Source organism: Aedes aegypti, chromosome 3 (assembly GCF_002204515.2).
Source record: "Aedes aegypti strain LVP_AGWG chromosome 3, AaegL5.0 Primary Assembly, whole genome shotgun sequence".
Taxonomy (NCBI): Eukaryota; Metazoa; Arthropoda; class Insecta; order Diptera; family Culicidae; genus Aedes; species Aedes aegypti.
The window spans coordinates 193,844,412-193,864,402 of NC_035109.1; the positions used below are offsets into that span (position 1 = coordinate 193,844,412).

At 39.9% G+C, this 19,991-nt stretch overlaps 1 protein-coding gene across 1 annotated transcript in view; it reads right to left on the reverse strand.

Moving 5' to 3' along the window:
* LOC5574432 (GAS2-like protein pickled eggs) overlaps positions 1–19,991 on the reverse strand; it is a 244,148-nt gene that overhangs the window by 156,274 nt on the left and 67,883 nt on the right. Inside the window, exon 2 of the mRNA XM_021851764.1 lies at positions 6,672–7,232. Coding sequence (XP_021707456.1) covers positions 6,672–6,845 — 174 coding nt within the window. The 5' untranslated portion in view covers positions 6,846–7,232. The remainder of the gene's footprint in view (positions 1–6,671; positions 7,233–19,991) is intronic.

The following is a 19,991-nucleotide window of genomic DNA, read 5'->3' on the forward strand; positions in this document are numbered from 1 at the left end:
ACCATTATTAATCTTCAAATTGCAAAACATAGGAATGGAGCCAGAACTCTTGAGTTGGATCCAGTCATATCTATCACATCGGAAATAAATAGTGCGCTTTCAAAATAAATTATCAGCACCGATTTCTGTAACCTCTGGTTACAGGTTCTCATTTAGGCCCACTTCTTTTTATTTTGTATGTGAACGACATTTCCTTTTTACTTAGCAAAATAAAATTTCTTATATATCCAGACGACATGGAAGTGAGTAATTCTAGCGAAGCAGAAGAATTCCAGAATGACATTAACTTATTCTTCACTTGGTGCAAAAAAATTCTACTCCAGCTCAATATCAAAAAATCTAATTCAATAGCATTTAGTCGAAAATATGTAACACCTCCAATTGAAGTATTTTTAGGAAATCAAGTAGTGCAGAAGTGTAAAATTGTAAGGGTAATCCTAGACTCTAAACTCACTTTTGTAGAACATTATAATTCCATAATAAACAAAGCAAACAGCATGCTTGGCTTCATTAAGAGGTTCAGCAACAATTTTCAAGACCCGTATACTATTAAACTATTGTATACTACATATGTAAGACCAATTCTGGAATATTGTCACCTAGTATGGAACCCGTATCATGTCGTACACGAAGAACGCATAGAATCAGTACAGAAGCAATTCCTTTTATACGCCCTTCGAAAATTGAATTGGACTGTACTGCCACTTCCGTCATATGAAGCACGCTGCATGCTCATCAACTTGGAAGCACTTAAGCAACGCCGGGAATTCGCAATGATTCTCTTTATAAACAACCGTGTAGACTCTGCTGCACTTCTTTCTCAACTAAACTTCTACACACCCTCTCGGCATTTAAGAACAAGAAAATTATTTTCAGAAAAATCATGCAGAACGCATTATGCTCAAAACGGACCAATAAACCGTATGATGCGTCAGTACAATGTACATTGCGAATTCATTGGCATTACAATGTCAAAAGAGCAGCCTAAAACACGACTAAAGAACAATAGAAGTAATCCATAGCATGTAAGAAAGTATTGTAATTATTGTAAGTAGTCTACCTATGCTTGACGAAATAAATAAATAGTAAATAGTAAAAATTTCCATATTAAGCATTACGTAATAAATGAATGGTGCCTAAGGAGAAGTAACGGTATAGACGTTGAGGCTGACAGCGACGACATTCTACTCCATTAGCAGGGTCGGGTGACACTGGTCTGAAACGGCGAGTGGGCTAATGGCGCAGGCTGCACCGTTCCGTAAAACCCTGGCAGGCCTTAGAGTACGTTCTAAATCCGTCGCTTGGTTGTTTCAACTGGGCAAAAGTAGGATCAGATGCCATTACCTCACTTGCGCCGATCCGGCTCAGAACATAGTACCCCATGAAGGACCAGGCATTGAAAAAGTTCAGCTCATGAGCAAAAATCGGACGATTTCATGCTAACTTGATGCTCATTACAGAGGTAGGCCGTGAGCAACGCCGATTGGTGAACTTTGACGTTCATCTTCAGAGCCACATGTGATCGTCGTCGCTCATCAATAAAAAATCAACTGATCTTACTGGCAAATTACTACTTTTGGCTTATTTGAAAGCATCAAATGGTAATTGTATTTTGGTGTAAAATAATGCAGGCAGTCCCTTTAACTTTAAGTGACCAGACGTCCCGGATTATCCGGGACAGAGCAATTTTTAACTTGACAGTATAGTGTCAATACTTTTTTATTTCAAATAACTTTGTATTTAGTACATGTTTTAGATTGAATATGAATGTAAATTGCACATCAGATATAGGCAGTGCTTCATTGGGGATGAGATCCGACAAGCGTCCCGGATGTTTTCCGGGACACATCTGGTCACATTACTTTAACTTATTGTTCATCTTCCCGATAATATTTTCTTTTGGTTAAACGGAAATAGTTTGATAATATGGAATCTCCCTAAAACGGAACAGGGTAATTTTCAAAAGTGATGTGGAACCGGCGCCAACGATTCATTTTCCCTGATTGATCCTAAATCGAAAAGGTTTCCGATCTAGATTGTCCCTACGGCTGAAGAGTTATTTTTTGTCTACAGTCGAACTGATACGTCATTTTAATTTACTATGTAAGCAGAACAAGGAGCGGATCAATCCCAAAAATCTATGGTGAAGTGAGCCTTCGTGCTTTCCCTTCAATATAAATTTCCTCCTTGGACATGGACATCAACATGGGATGAGACCACTGTAATGCTAAGAAAATAATACCACAAAAGCTAAACTTTGTAAATGTTTAATTAGTAGAAAACAGTATCTTGCAGAAAGTTTGAAGATAGCAATGCGAACACAATTACTTTTGTACCGTTTTTGCAGATAATGTACCAATACGTTGGTCGTGAACTGATTATATAAAGATGAAAATTAGATATTTATAAGATTAAATAAAACAAAAAATACAAGTTAAGTTGATTTTTGTTAAACCAATCAAACGATAATGTAGACAAAAAAATGGCGCTTCTCTGGTACTATCGAAACGCTGTTCCCCTTCAACATGATCGCCAAACTTCATGATATTATAGACAATGGATGAAGGACCTAGAATTGGCATACAAAATTTATAATTTTGTAGGATTAAAACTATTTTTGGGAATACCGGCAGTGGCAGCTTTCAGCATCACTTCCCTTGAGCATTGCGCGGATTTGCGTGACATTTTGAACATTCGCTGTTTTTCATGCATCTGATGTCAGGTTAATTTTAAAAAGCACACTTCGATTGAGTTATGCGAAAAATCCAGCTCATTGTTTATCATGGCAACGAACTTCCGTGATCATTCAAATAGGAAAATAACCATCATCGTTTTTCAAAACCAGTTTTTTAGCTCAAAATCGATGAAATGTTCATGAAAATCTATCATTGCATTGCATCCTCTATCTGTAATTCAATGATAGATTTTCATGAGGATATCTTTAAATTTGAACAAAAAAACTGGTTTTTAGTTTCCGATGATTGCTGATGATTGAATGATGGATTCTTGAGCCTTAAAGCCTGAGCGAGCAGCATAGTTCGCTCGCAGAGGGTGGGTACTATGATCATTGCAGGATCGCGCTCGCAGTGCTCGCTCGCATCTTCAATGCCTGTGAAGGACTATGTCAACCCTAGCATGGCATCCCTGGTTGCATAGTTGATTGTGGAAGCATAATGGCGACTATTCCAGAAATCATCCATCAACACAAACAACTAGTGGAATGTAAAGGAGAGGCTTCTGGACCCATCAGTAATCGGCTAAGGTTTCCGCCAAGAAAGGAAGCGACCAACATCAACTTAAGTGAGAACAGTGTGGGCAAAAGCCTAGACACTGTGACAACGGCAGGCACTGGCTACTCCAGTGCAACATATGAGGTGATTGATTGCCCGGGACTTATCGAGGCCATGGATTGCAATAGGGAGTACCTCCCGAAAATACAGGTGGCAGCTGAGCAATTCGATGTCATCATCGAGTTTGTTAAGAGCAAAAGCAATATCAGCAAGGAGTTGAAGACAAGTCTGCTGCAATTGCGATAATCAGTCCTAGCTGCAAAGCAGGAATACGAGAAAGCCAAGGCACAACTTGGCAAGGTAGAAGACAAAAAGGCACTAAGTCGTGCCAGACTGAAGTATTTTCCTTCACAGGCAACGCACCTTTTAGGTACCATGAACTGGCGCGTTGATGACGGTTATACTCATAGTGATCATCAATCCATTGGCTATAGTATAATACCAGGCGCGCGGAGTGCAGTGAGATGTAACTCGACCCAAGCCCGAGGTTGGAAAACAGCGCGCTTCGACGGCGAAGTATTCATTGAAGCCCTGAGGTGCGAACGAAACACTCTGGACCTAAACGGTGAAGAGCTATAGAAACTATAGTTGCTGTGATATAACGAGCGTAGGATGCTTCCATGCCGAGAAAAGCCCCTCCCAGATAGAACAGGCCGCCGGTGTATTGGTGGTGCGAATCAGTTGCAAATCTTCGATCAAGCTGCCTTCGGGCTACACGAAGCATGTAACGCGCACGCACAGAAGCACAAAGAGGAGAACGCGGTGCAGCATTCAGAGAGGCAAAGTTAGCTCTCAGAAAGGAAATCAAGAGTCGAAAAGGGGCATGCTTTGATAGTCTATGCCAGAGTGCCAACTCGAGTCGGTGGGTTGACGCCTACAGAGTGGTAATGGCTAAAACCAAAGGTGCCCAAGATAAGTTGCCCGAGTCACTGGTTGATAATAGATGTACTCTTTCCGCATCACCCCAAAAGCCTTGGCACCGTATGCGGCAGATGAAGGAGAAGAAGTGGCAAGGGTGACGAACGAAGAGCTGGCAGAAGTCGTGAAATCATTCGCGTCAAACAAGGCACCTGGACCCGATGGTGTCCCGAATGTTGACTTTAAAGCGGCTTTCGATGATGATGTCTAACAGCTCTGCAAACGCAAGCTCCTGGCAGGCGTGGGGCTATCCATACTAAGGTATGGAGGACCAATCTAGTCAAAAGAACGAGCAGAAATAAGCGGAGATAAGGGTCTGAGGCCAAGGGTAATGTCGGTACAGTGTACGCCACTTGAGCAATTCAACAAAAATTGCTCAAGTAAAGTGCATGGGCTGGTTTTAGTGGGTCATCATTGATGCGGCATCCTCACTCTTCCTGAGTTATCTTCTCAGGGGTATGTTTGCAAAAAAGTAGCTGTTATAGATATAATGGTTCCCTATTTCGAAATACGTGAAAATTACAGTCGAAGCTCGTTATAACGACAACTTTTATAACGACAAAAGCTCACTATAGCGACATTTTTCGGTCCCATGAAAAATATTTCAATTTTATATCTATTCTCTATAACGACTTTTCTCTATTGCGACGGTCCCTTGCGATGTCGTTATAACGCGCTTCCACTGTATACACTAAACAACCGTTAATGGTCTCGAAGAATTCTGTTCTTAAAATGTTGGATTTTTTTAAAACAAGATTACAATCTAAGCTTAATTAACAGCACTATTATTAGTAACGTTTTCTAATAGAGCATACTTAAGAGGGCGATTTTACACTGTTTGAGATTTTTTAATTGTAGAGAAGCACTGCCCATAACTGCATATTTGTAACATTCGACAAATGTAGGCATTGAGTAAATGGGGTACAAAGTTTGCATTTTATTACAGTATGGGAGGGAACTGATATTTCAAAAAATCACTTAGAATTGAAAAGTGCTTATTTGAGACTGAAATTTTGTACAACTCATATCGCTTATTGAATAGTCAGAAAAAAAATCTGAGAGAAATTTCGTTGCCACTGCATTATGAGGCTCATGTATAATCTCAATGTGACTGTTATGCGGTTACAATTGCCAATGTGACAAAACAACTTGGTATTTTTTTCGAATTTTCTAGAACAATCTCACAGATTTTAGTAAGTTGATCGAAAGTATTTGTCATTTGATGACTCTCCCCGGTATTAACTCGGAATTGTCAAAAATGTCGAATGTGACTGTTATGCAGTTATGGGCAGAGCACCAGTTTTATGAGCAATTTGCGAAATTTTAGAAATAAATTGTACATTGAACTAATAAACAAAGTACAGAGTACATCTGCATATAACACATTCGTAACGGTCCCTCTGTATCTGTATCTCTATATGGAATGTCACTTTTCGTGCCCAACGGTTGGACGAGGTTTAGTAAATAATGTTATTAGTCCTTAAGTCTATCCCGTAAATATTTGTGTTTAGGCTGAATTATTTTTAGTCGATAATGCTGTCTTTATACCCAAAATTTGGTCTAGGATTTTTATTCCTGAAGGGCAACTTTAATCGAATTAGTCCATCTGACAACATGTGATGTCTGCGTTCAAGAAACATTACATTATATAAACATATATTGGAACAAATTGAATATGTAATTAATTCAACTACTTTCGAATATTTGTCCACTTGACCAATAATGTGCTTTCTTGTAAGTTTCCAGTTAATTAGCTTGGGAATTTTAAAACATTTTTTATGTAAATAAACAAACGTTCAACAATTTATATATTTTGCAACAAAAAATTGTAATAAACTAATAAACTTGAAAAATACTGAAAATGCTTGTTCCAAATCGTAAGAATACCTATCAGACAATAAACAGCTTCAATAGAAAAAAATCATAAAAAACCCGCGCAAATGAACGAAATATATCTTTTAATTGCACAGACAAAACACGAACACAGCACGATTCAATCCAGCCAGTAAATTATGGGCGCAAAGATCGAGATAAACATGATGATCGTTTTGCTCTGACACGAACTTGCTCAGTATGTTTGTACGTGGAATCATTTGGAAATTGCTAATGAGTGCTCGTTAATTTAATTGAAAATGTTTTACACTTGTCAAGAGGAGCGCTCGCTATCCATTCATGGCACTGGCTGGGAAGATGGATTTGAGATAATGTTGTGAGGAGATCTCTCAAGCTAAATTAACTTACAGCACTATTAGCAGTGTTTGTCGGTCAGCGGATCACTTATTGCCAGTTCTTGTTCTAAACCGTCAAAGTACGACAAAATATAAAAACCTGGGTCCCCACTATTAACTTCAATCTAAAATGTGATTTTGGTAACATACGCAGCAAAAATCGTTGAATGAGGCATGACCAAGAATTGTCAAACACTATTCGAATAAATCAGACCTATGACTCAGTCAAGCTTACCTTGCAAAGTGCGACGCCAGTGTCCAATCGATCCATAAAGTTGTCTACGTTCATACGCAGCTCCGGGTACATCGTGTTCATCCATTCCGCCAAATCTTCGCGCATGGCGTAGAGGTACTCTTCACTAGATTTGAACGGCCGGTAAGGGCGTGCCTCGAGCAGAACGGTCGACATTATTGCTGCTTTTGTAGGCGTCTGACCTCCAAATCGGGAAGGGAACTAGTAGACTCGAGTGCTTGACAAGCTTCAAGCAACGTGAACAAAGCGGAGAATTCTCTTATCTTTGTTTTTTTTTCAATTGCCTTTAAACACTATTTGTACCCTGATAGGCCACACCGAACACTCACGCACTCGATCGGGGACAACAAATTTGCTCAACCACGACCTTATCAGTAACGATTTCTTAGTTACTTCTGCCTTGCCAGTGATTGACGCCTCTAACAAATGAAGTCATTGTTATGTGCTGGATTTTCCCCCGACGAGTGGTTAACTTTCTCCGAATCGAACGCAAGGTGGGCGCTGTCAAACGCCTTGGAGGCTTATCGGTGACGCGTGAGGGTTCTGCAAATAACGAAAAATAAACGATTTAATAAACAGAGGTAACGCAATTTTAATAGTACAAAAATGACGTATTCTGTATAGGAAAGAATGGTTTGAATTCAATCACCGGACTATTTCTATTTTTGAAGTCGAAGGATGAATTTTGCATTCAACATTTCAATTTTCACCTTTTATCTTTTCGAACATGTGCCTCTAAAACGTAAAAAAACGCATCGTTTCGTAGGTCTGTAGATAGTACGTTCTTCTGTCTAGTGCTACGTCCCCACTGGGACAGAGCCTGCTTCTCAGCTTAGTGTTCTTATGAGCACTTCCACAGTTATTAACTGAGAGCTTACTATGCCAATGACCATTTTCGCATGCGTATATCGTGTGGCAGGTACGAAGATACTTTATGCCCTGGGAAGTCGAGAAAATTTCCAACCCGAAAAGATCCTCGACTGGTGGGATTCGAACCCACGACCCTCAGCTTGGTCTTGCTGAATAGCTGCGCTTTTACCGCTACGGCTATCTGGGCCCCACGTAGATGGTACGTCTCGTGGTGTTATTATGAGTTTTGATATGGCTAATCCCGATCCTATGTCTTTCTGAAAACATAAATATAACAACTTCACTTTCACTTTAGAGGAATTGTTAGAGTACGTATAAACAAACCTTCAAAGCCGAGCACTTGACACTGAAGAGGTATGTAAATCAAACGTCAGAGGTCTTTCTGTCACAAGATAAGTAATATACCACGCCTACTTGTCCCATGTTCTATATAGACCTTATGAACTGCGGGACAAATATGTGTGGAACGACAGTATGTGTATTAGAGTTTAAGGCTAAGTAGCCCGTCATTCGTTTTGGCAACAATGATGACTTTTCAGCTTGCATTTCAAAGTGATAAAACTCAATCTTCATAGTTTATATTGACTTGAAAAAGTATCACTGTACGTGCTAACATGCATAAAGTATGCTGATACTTTTTCAGCTGTATCAGTGTCAAACCAACTGATTTTCTTTGATTCGAAATCGGGAGATGGATTAGCAACAAACATCAACGTCTTACTAAGGGATGGTACACAAATTATGTCACGCTAAATTTCAACTTTTTTGACTCCTCCCTCCCCTTGTCACGTTTTTTTGTATGAGCCCTCCAAAATTTTTGTAAGGCTTGTCACGCTTGGCTTGGACATCTCCCGTACCTGACCGTAATTTTTGCATGACCCCCAAATCTTTTTTTTTGCTGTTTTTCGTTTTGCAAAGTGATGTTAAATGTTAAAAGAGCGAGAAGTGGTGCTTAAGTCTAGGCTATAATAAAAGCCAGAACATTAGAAGGAAATTCCAGTGTTCCAGTGTGTAACTTCTGGACTATCGGATAACTATGGAATAAAAATAATAATTCTTAGTAATACTACTCCCAACGGTCATAACCCAGTCGTATCACTCGATTATGGTGAATCCTAGGCCATCACCTTTCCACCCACATAAATCCTAGATATCATAATTATCCTTTCCTATCCCAGTAACGAAGAATATGGGCGTGGCCAGCAATGGAAGCTCTCGTCTTCTCAACTCAGAACTCTGATCGGATGACTATTCACTCTAAAATAGCCCTCCATGAGCAATCGGAAAAAGATTGGGAAAGCAAAACATGAAAGCTCAAAGTTTATCCTTTTTAACAAACTTTTTGAATATATTTAATATGAGAGTTCCAGATCAGTTTAAAATCAAACCAAATACCAAGATATTTATATTCATCAAATTGTTCAATTTCAATACCATTTTAATATAAATAAATGAAAGAAGTCGAATATTTTCTCGAAAATACTTAATATTTTGTTTTTTGAACAGAAAAAAAAAACCATTTTCATGAGCCCACATACCAATAGTGTTCAGGGCACATTGCGTAAAATGTCTAATGGACTTCGTGGCCGTGCGGTTAGTGTCGTCAGGCAATGAGCACATCGTGTCATGGGGTGTGGGTTTGATTCCCGCTGCAGCCAATGAAACTTTTCGTCAGAAATGATCATTTTTGTTATTTGAATGGGTGGAATCTGGGAGGGAGAAACCAATACAAAATTTATGTACGTCATAGTGAGCCGAGATTCCGCTGTCACGAACTGTCATTGTGAGCCCAGATCTCAAACATTGGACTAACATGAAAAAAGCGCGTAACTGATTAAAACACATTCGTATTTCTTCAAAAGTGATAAAAATCGAATGAAAATCAATTCATGCACATAACGCAAGTAATGTCACGTGAGCACCATTTAATCTGATTGAACATAAAGCATTGAAAAACGCATCGTTCTACTTTTTCCAATGAAAATGAATATTTAGTGCATAGAAAACTGTGGCCCTTTTTTCATGTTTGTCAGAAAAGATCGAAGGTGCACAACAAAAGGAAACTACCGATTTTCTCGAAGCCTGCCTTGATTGTTGTTGGCAAGCTGGAGTTATCTTGCAGTTCAAAATAACGTTGTCTTATATTTCGTGTGTAGTATCGGTGCCTCCCTCCCAGGGTGGAATCAATTCTTTGAAATCCAGGATTATTATTGAGAGGAACGGATGCACTAAAGGGAGGGAAATTCGTATTAAAAGAAGTAGATGGTTTGTTTGGAAAATAAATTATGGTTGTTTAAATATTTATTGGAAATTCTTTTCCTTTTACTAGGAGGTAAACATAATTATTTAAATTTTGTGATGGTTCATTCTCAACTTCATCATGCAAAATATCAAATGAATTGGGAGATGCAAAATTATCAGTGGATTTTGTTATTTCAGCGTAGGACAATAGAATTTTATTCTTAATTTTTTAAATTGATTTTAGATTGATGATCAATATAAACAACACATTCTTTCAAAGAATTGTGTTTTTGTTTACCTGCTACATATGAAAAAAGTCCCTTTAGAGATCCTTACTTTGACGACCTTTAGTTTCGTAATATGGGACCACAAAGTTTTAGCACCAAAAGTAGGCATGCGACGGCCCAATCTTCATGATTTGTATCCCTGTGATTCTGCTAGTTCAATTATTGATAAATGACCACTTTGGTTCTTCTGGCCTACCGAAATAAACCAAGAATGGCCATAGGAGATACCGGCATTGTGGGACATTTCAGTTTTTGTACCAAAACTAGGCATGCGACGGCTCAATCTTCATGATTTTGAATACCTGTGACTTTGCTAGTTCAATTATTGATGAATGACCACGTTGGTTCTTCTGGCTCACCGAAATAACCCAGGAATGGCCACCGGAGATACCCGTATTGTGGGACATTTCGGTTTTTGAACCAAAACTAGGCATGCGACGGCCCAATCTTCATGATTTTGAATACCTGTAACTTTGGTAGTTCAATTATTGATGAATGACCTCTTTGGTTCTTCTGACCCAAACGAAATAACCCAGGAATAGCCACCGGAAATACCCGTTGTATTTTGGGACATTTCGGATTTTGAACCAAAACTAGGCATGCGACGGTTCAATCTTCATGATATTGAATACCTGTGACTCTGCTAGTACAATTATTGATGAATGACCACTTTGGTTCTTCTGGCCCACTGAAATAACCCAGGAATGGCCATCGGAGATACCCGTATTGTGGGACATTTCGGTTTTTGTACCAAAACTAGGCATGCAACGGCTCAATTTTGATGGTTTCGAATACCTGTGACTTTGCTAGTTCAAATATTGATGAAGGACCACTCCGGCTCATTGTTACCACGAAATAAAACAAGAATGGCCACCAGAGATACCCGTTGTGTGCGATATTTAGGCTTTCATAGCAAAACTAGGCATGCGACGGCTCAATCTTCATGATTTGGAATACCTGTGACTTTGCTAGTTCAATTATTGATGAATGACCACTTTGGTTCTTCTGGCTCACCGAAATAACCCAGGAATGGCCACCGGTAATAGCGGCATTGTGGGACATTTCGCGTTTTGAACCAAAACTAGGCATGCGACGGCCTAACCTTCATGATTTTGAATACCTTTGACTCTGCTAGTACAATTATTGATGAATGACCTCTTTGGTTCTTCTGGCCCAAACGAAATAACCCAGGAATAGCCACCGGAAATACCCGTTGTATTTTGGGACATTTCGGATTTTGAACCAAAACTAGGCATGCGACGGTTCAATCTTCATGATATTGAATACCTGTGACTCTGCTAGTACAATTATTGATGAATGACCACTTTGGTTCTTCTGGCCCACTGAAATAACCCAGGAATGGCCATCGGAGATACCCGTATTGTGGGACATTTCGGTTTTTGTACCAAAACTAGGCATGCAACGGCTCAATTTTGATGGTTTCGAATACCTGTGACTTTGCTAGTTCAAATATTGATGAAGGACCACTCCGGCTCATTGTTACCACGAAATAAAACAAGAATGGCCACCAGAGATACCCGTTGTGTGCGATATTTAGGCTTTCATAGCAAAACTAGGCATGCGACGGCTCAATCTTCATGATTTTGAATACCTGTGACTTTGCTAGTTCAATTATTGATGAATGACCACTTTGGTTCTTCTGGCTCACCGAAATAACCCAGGAATGGCCACCGGTAATAGCGGCATTGTGGGACATTTCGCGTTTTGAACCAAAACTAGGCATGCGACGACTCAATCTTCATGATTTTGAATACCTGTGACTTTGCTAGTACAATTATTGATGAATGATCTCTTTGGTTCTTCTGGCCCAAACGAAATAACCCAGGAATAGCCACCGGAAATACCCGTTGTATTTTGGGACATTTCGGATTTTGAACCAAAACTAGGCATGCGACGGCTCAATCTTCATGATTTTGAATACCTGTGACTTTGCTAGTTCAATTATTGATGAATGACCACTTTGGTTCTTCTGGCTCACCGAAATAACCCAGGAATGGCCACCGGTAATAGCGGCATTGTGGGACATTTCGCGTTTTGAACCAAAACTAGGCATGCGACGACTCAATCTTCATGATTTTGAATACCTGTGACTTTGCTAGTTCAATTATTGATGAATGACCACTTTGGTTCTTCTGGCTCACCGAAATAACCCAGGAATGGTCACCGGTAATAGCGGCATTGTGGGACATTTCGCGTTTTGAACCAAAACTAGGCATGCGACGGCCTAACCTTCATGATTTTGAATACCTTTGACTCTGCTAGTACAATTATTGATGAATGACCTCTTTGGTTCTTCTGGCCCAAACGAAATAACCCAGGAATAGCCACCGGAAATACCCGTTGTATTCTGGGACATTTCGGATTTTGAACCAAAACTAGGCATGCGACGGCTCAATCTTCATGATATTGAATACCTGTGACTCTGCTAGTACAATTATTGATGAATGACCACTTTGGTTCTTCTGGCCCACTGAAATAACCCAGGAATGGCCATCGGAGATACCCGTATTGTGAGACATTTCGGTTTTTGTACCAAAACTAGGCATGCAACGGCTCAATTTTGATGGTTTCGAATACCTGTGACTTTGCTAGTTCAAATATTGATGAAGGACCACTCCGACTCATTGTTACCACGAAATAACACAAGAATGGCCACCAGAGATACCCGTTGTGTGCGATATTTAGGCTTTCATATCAAAACTAGGCATGCGACGGCTCAATCTTCATGATTTTGAATACCTGTGACTTTGCTAGTTCAATTATTGATGAATGACCACTTTGGTTCTTCTGGCTCACCGAAATAACCCAGGAATGGCCACCGGAAATACCCGTATTGTGAAACATTTCGCGTTTTGAACCAAAACTAGGCATGCGACGACTCAATCTTCATGATTTTGAATACCTGTGACTTTGCTAGTTTAATTATTGATGAATGACCACTTTGGTTCTTCTGGCCTACCGAAATAACCCAGGAATGGCCATCGGAAATACCCGTATTGTGGGACATTTCAGTTTTTGAACCAAAACTAGGCATGCGACGGTTCAATCTTCATGATTTTGAATACCTGTGACTTTGGTAGTTCAATTATTGATGAATGACCACGTTGGTTGTTTTGGCCCAACGAAATAACCCAGGAATAGCCACCGGAAATACCCGTATTCTGGGACATTTCGGTTTTTGAATCAAAACTAGGCATGCGACGGCTCAATCTTCATGATATTGAATACCTGTGACTTTGCTAGTTCAATTATTGATGAATGACCACTTTGGTTGTTTTGGCCCAACGAAATAACCCAGGAATAGCCACCGGAAATACCCGTATTCTGGGACATTTCGGTTTTTGAACCAAAACTAGGCATGCGACGGCACAATCTTCATGATATTGAATACCTGTGACTTTGCTAGTTCAATTATTGATGAATGACCACTTTGGTTCTTCTGGCCCACTGAAATAACCCAGGAATGGCCACCGGAGATACCCGTATTTTGGGACGTTGCAGTTTTTGTACCAAAACTAGGTGCATACCTAGTGCGGCTCAATTTTGATGGTTTCGAATACCTGTGACTTTTCTAGTTCAATTATTGATGAATGACCACTCCGGCTCATTGTTACCACGAAATAACACAGGAATGGCTCAATCTTCATGATTTTGAATACCTGTGACTTTACTATTTCAATTATTGATGAATGGCCACTTTGGTTCTTCTGGACCACCGAAATAACCCAGGAATGACCACCGGAGATACCCGTATTGTGGGATATGTAATTTTTTGTGCTAAATCTAGGCATGTGACGGCTCATTCTTTATGGTTTCGAATACCTGTGACTTTGCTAGTTCAATTATTGATGAATGACCACTCCGGCTCATTGTTACCCACGAAATAACACAGGAATGGCCACCGGAGATACCCGTTGTGTGCGATATTTAGGCTTTTGTACCAAAGCTAGGCATGCGACGAGTCAATCTGCATGATTTTGAATACCTGTGACTTTACTATTTCAATTATAGATGAATGGCCACTTTGGTTCTTCTGGACCACCGAAATAACCCAGGAATGACCACCGGAGATACCCGTATTGTGGGATATGTAATTTTTTGTGCTAAAACTAGGCATGTGACGGCTCATTCTTTATGGTTTCGAATACCTGTGACTTTGCTAGTTCAATTATTGATGAATGACCACTCCGGCTCATTGTTACCACGAAATAACACAGGAATGGCCACCGGAGATACCCGTTGTGTGCGATATTTAGGCTTTTGTACCAAAGCTAGGCATGCGACGAGTCAATCTGCATGATTTTGAATACCTGTGACTTTGCTAGTTCAATTATTGATGAATGACCACTTTGGTTCTTCTGGCCCACTGAAATAACCCAGGAATGGCCATCGGAGATACCCGTATTGTGGGACATTTCGGTTTTTGTACCAAAACTAGGCATGCAACGGCTCAATTTTGATGGTTTCGAATACCTGTGACTTTGCTAGTTCAAATATTGATGAAGGACCACTCCGACTCATTGTTACCACGAAATAACACAAGAATGGCCACCAGAGATACCCGTTGTGTGCGATATTTAGGCTTTCATATCAAAACTAGGCATGCGACGGCTCAATCTTCATGATTTTGAATACCTGTGACTTTGCTAGTTCAATTATTGATGAATGACCACTTTGGTTCTTCTGGCTCACCGAAATAACCCAGGAATGGCCACCGGAAATACCCGTATTGTGAAACATTTCGCGTTTTGAACCAAAACTAGGCATGCGACGACTCAATCTTCATGATTTTGAATACCTGTGACTTTGCTAGTTTAATTATTGATGAATGACCACTTTGGTTCTTCTGGCCTACCGAAATAACCCAGGAATGGCCATCGGAAATACCCGTATTGTGGGACATTTCAGTTTTTGAACCAAAACTAGGCATGCGACGGTTCAATCTTCATGATTTTGAATACCTGTGACTTTGGTAGTTCAATTATTGATGAATGACCACGTTGGTTGTTTTGGCCCAACGAAATAACCCAGGAATAGCCACCGGAAATACCCGTATTCTGGGACATTTCGGTTTTTGAACCAAAACTAGGCATGCGACGGCTCAATCTTCATGATATTGAATACCTGTGACTTTGCTAGTTCAATTATTGATGAATGACTACTTTGGTTCTTCTGGCCCACTGAAATAACCCAGGAATGGCCACCGGAGATACCCGTATTTTGGGACGTTGCAGTTTTTGTACCAAAACTAGGTGCATACCTAGTGCGGCTCAATTTTGATGGTTTCGAATACCTGTGACTTTTTTAGTTCAATTATTGATGAATGACCACTCCGGCTCATTGTTACCACGAAATAACACAGGAATGGCTCAATCTTCATGATTTTGAATACCTGTGACTTTACTATTTCAATTATTGATGAATGGCCACTTTGGTTCTTCTGGACCACCGAAATAACCCAGGAATGACCACCGGAGATACCCGTATTGTGGGATATGTAATTTTTTGTGCTAAATCTAGGCATGTGACGGCTCATTCTTTATGGTTTCGAATACCTGTGACTTTGCTAGTTCAATTATTGATGAATGACCACTCCGGCTCATTGTTACCACGAAATAACACAGGAATGGCCACCGGAGATACCCGTTGTGTGCGATATTTAGGCTTTTGTACCAAAGCTAGGCATGCGACGAGTCAATCTGCATGATTTTGAATACCTGTGACTTTACTATTTCAATTATAGATGAATGGCCACTTTGGTTCTTCTGGACCACCGAAATAACCCAGGAATGACCACCGGAGATACCCGTATTGTGGGATATGTAATTTTTTGTGCTAAAACTAGGCATGTGACGGCTCATTCTTTATGGTTTCGAATACCTGTGACTTTGCTAGTTCAATTATTGATGAATGACCACTCCGGCTCATTGTTACCACGAAATAACACAGGAATGGCCACCGGAGATACCCGTTGTGTGCGATATTTAGGCTTTTGTACCAAAGCTAGGCATGCGACGAGTCAATCTTCATGATTTTGAATACCTGTGACTTTACTATTTCAATTATTGATGAATGACCACTTTGGTTCTTCGGGCTCACCGAAATAACCCAGGAATGGCCACCGGAAATACCCGTATTGTGAAACATTTCGGGTTTTGAACCAAAACTAGGCATGCGACGGCCTAACCTTCATGATTTTTAATACCTTTGATTCTGTTAGTACAATTATTGATGAATGACCTCTTTGGTTCTTCTGGCCCACCGAAATAACCCAGGAATGGCCATTGGAATTACCCGTATTGTGGGACATTTCGGTTTTTGAACCAAAACTAGGCATGCGACGACTCAATCTTCATGATTTTGAATACCTGTGACTTTGCTATTTCAATTATTGATGAATGGCCACTTTGGTTCTTCTGGACCACCGAAATAACCCAGGAATGACCACCGGAGATACCCGTATTGTGGGATATGCAATTTTTTGTGCTAAAACTAGGCATGCGACGGCTCATTCTTTATGGTTTGGAATACCTGTGACTTTGCTAGTTCAATTATAACTGAATGAGCACTGCACAATGGTCTGAATCGACAATTTAATCGGAAAAAATGTTTTCTCTGTTCTCGTCGATTTTAGACGTTCGTTGTCTTCAGAGAAGTTATTTGTAATTGCGTTTTGAATCTTCGAAGAAAAAAGTTGAATAGGGTGGCCCTTATTTAAATTAAAATTTTGACTCAATCTATTTTGTTTGATGAAATTTGTGGCTGCGCTCTTTCGCAAACTTTTTAAAAATGTTATTTTGAACAACTTTGTCGAAGACACTTCTGATCAAACTCTTCATTTTAGCTAAGTAAATTGATTTTGAAAGTTTCAACATAGGGTGGACCCGAAAAATCTTTTTTATTTTCAGTTATACGTGAATGTGGTCTTCAGAAGAGTTGCAGAGGAAGTAACTTTTGCTGAACATCGCAAGTTTGAAACTTTAAACTTGAATAGGGGCCACCCCATTCATATTTTTTTGTAGAAGATGCAACACTCAATTACGAATAACTTCTCTGAAGACATCGAACGTCTAAATTCGATGAGAACAGAAAAAACATTTTTTTTTCCGACTTAATTGTCGATTCGGACCATTGACCACTGGCTCTTCGAGACCACCGAAAAAATTCAGGAATGGCCAATGGAGATACCCGTATTGTGGGACATTCCAGTTTTTTACCAAAACTAGGTATACGACAGCTCAATTTTCATGATTTTGAATACCTGTGACTTATAGACAATTATAGATAAATTACCGCTTTGGTTCTTCTTTACTACACACTTAAATTATTTCACCGACCTCAGTAAAATTTTTCGCCGAGAACCCAACAGCTGAGAGCTCGGTAAATTTTAACGCCGAATCTCGGTACTTATTTTACCGAGATTTCGGCAATCCGAATTTTTTGCCGAGATCTCGGCGAACGTTACCGAGATTCGGTAAACGTTTACCGAGATCTCGGTAAAAGTTTTACTGAGAATCGTCAAATTATTACCGAGATATCAGCTGTTGGGTTCTCGGCGAAACCGTTTAAGTGTGTACCAAAATAACCCAAGAATTACACCTTAGATACCCGTACTGTGCGATATTTAAGTTGTTGTACCAAAACTAGGCATGCGATGGCTCATTCTTCATGATTTGCACTGCCGTGAATCGCAAGTCAGTCCCATCTGCATTTTTGTCAAAATTGAGTTGAGTTCAGTTTTCAACATCTCTTCCAATGCTCTTTCAGCAGCACTAATGAAATAGTATGCCTTGTTCGGAAAGTTAAAACAAAATAGCAAGTCAAATTGTCCCATAATGAAAAGTAACCGCATATCAGTCCCACTACAGACTTTCCCACCGTGAAACACAAAAATGTGACTTGTTTTGATCATCTTTATATTTTTCTCTGAGAGATATCGTAAGGAAAAGCATGTTGTGAAAGTTTCATTAATATTGGAACATGTTCTAATCCTCTGACATTTTTTGAATATTCGTCTGGAAAACGAGTTTGATAACTTCACAGCAGTGCTGGGAATGGTAATAGTAGTAGGCTTGAATTTCGAGAGAGTCACGTGGCTCTCTGACTACAGTAGTTCAAAAACGTTGAATCTCATCAAGTAGCCTATATTGGGTGTATGAAATTTCTAAATCGTTAGTTGCTTTAAATGCGGGAAATGCAGCGGGAAATTAAACATTTTTCTACAGTAATTTTGGGTTGCCTTTAGCAACGGGTGTTTTGCAATTTTCAAGGCTTTTTGCCTACAGCAGCGATGGGCGTGAGCTTCACTGTGATTGGCTTTTTTTGGCTACTGTAGAGTGAATTTCAGATTTTTTCCCAGCCCTGCTTCACAGTTCATTTTCTCAATGCCTACTTTTTACAGATGGGACTGACTTGTGATTCACGGCAGTATAATTCTTTGACTCTTCTAGTTCAATTATAAGTGAATGACCACTCTGGATAATTGTTACCACCGATAAATCCCAGGAATGACCACCGGTGTAATCTCTATGGTGGGACATTTCAGATTTAATTCCAAAACTAGACATGTGACGGCTCAATTTTCCTAATTTTCTGAGCACGTGATACATCTGACATAATAATGAATGGATGGCCAGTCTGGTCTCTGGAATAACCCAGGAATGTCCACCAAAGAAACCCGTATCGTGGGGTACATTAGTTTTTGTACCAAAGCTAGGCATGCGACGGCTCAATCTTCCTGGTTTTTCGGGCATGACTTTTCTCACACAATAATAAGTAAAAGTCCACTCAGGTCCTCAGGTTTCAGGTTGGGTGACTACGCTGTAGAATCGTTACCCGTTCTGTGGCGAAGTTGATTAACGCACCCAATCTAGTGTATTGAGGGTCGTGGGATCGAAGCTCACCAGAACAATTTCATTAATTTTCATAAATTTTACATCTCAATATGTCCAAATTGACTTTTGTGTCTGCGACCTTCATGTTTTATTTTCGGTCACAATTAGCCAGAATGATCATACATCTATAATTGAACTAGAAAAGTCACAGGTATTCAAAACCATGAAGAATGAGCCGTCGCATGCCTAGTTTTGGTACAAAAACTGAAATGTCCCAGAATACGGGTATCTCCGGTGGTCATTCCTGGGTTATTTCGTGGTAACCATGAATGGTCATTCATCTGAAATTGAACTAGAAGAGTCACATGTACCCAGAATCATAAAGATTGAGCCGTCGCATGCCTAGTTTTGGTACAAAAACTGAAATGTCCCACAATACGGGTATCTTCGGTGGCCATTCCTGGGTTATTTCGTGGTAACAATGAGCCAAAGTGGTCATTCATCAATAATTGAACTAGAAGAGTCACAGATATTCAAAATCATGAAGATTGGGCCGTCGCATGCCTAGTTTTGGTACAAAAACTGAAATGTCCCACAATACAAGTATTTCCGGTGGCCATTCCTAGGTTATTTCGGTGGGCCAGAAGAACCAAAGTGGTCATTCATCAATAACTGAACTAGCAGAGTCACAGGGATGCAAAATCATGAAGATTGAGCCGTCGCATGTCTACTTTTGGTGCTAAAACTTTGTGGTTTCCCGGTGCTCCAAAAGCACCAGAATAACCATCTATTCATTCTTTTGACAAAATACATCCAAACATAAAAAATCGTAAAGAATTGGACACAATTCATTTGGTTTTGGGGTTCAAATCTGAGTAATTTCATCGAATTGTCCAGATTGGCCACCTCCCGGGACTTTAGGAACCGGTTCCACATGGACCATACTGGACCGATTTTTTCAAGGAATGTGCGCCGGTAATTGGTTCCTAATTACAGAAAAAAATTATGCCAAAATATCCATTAACCGAATAGTGTCGATGTGAATCACA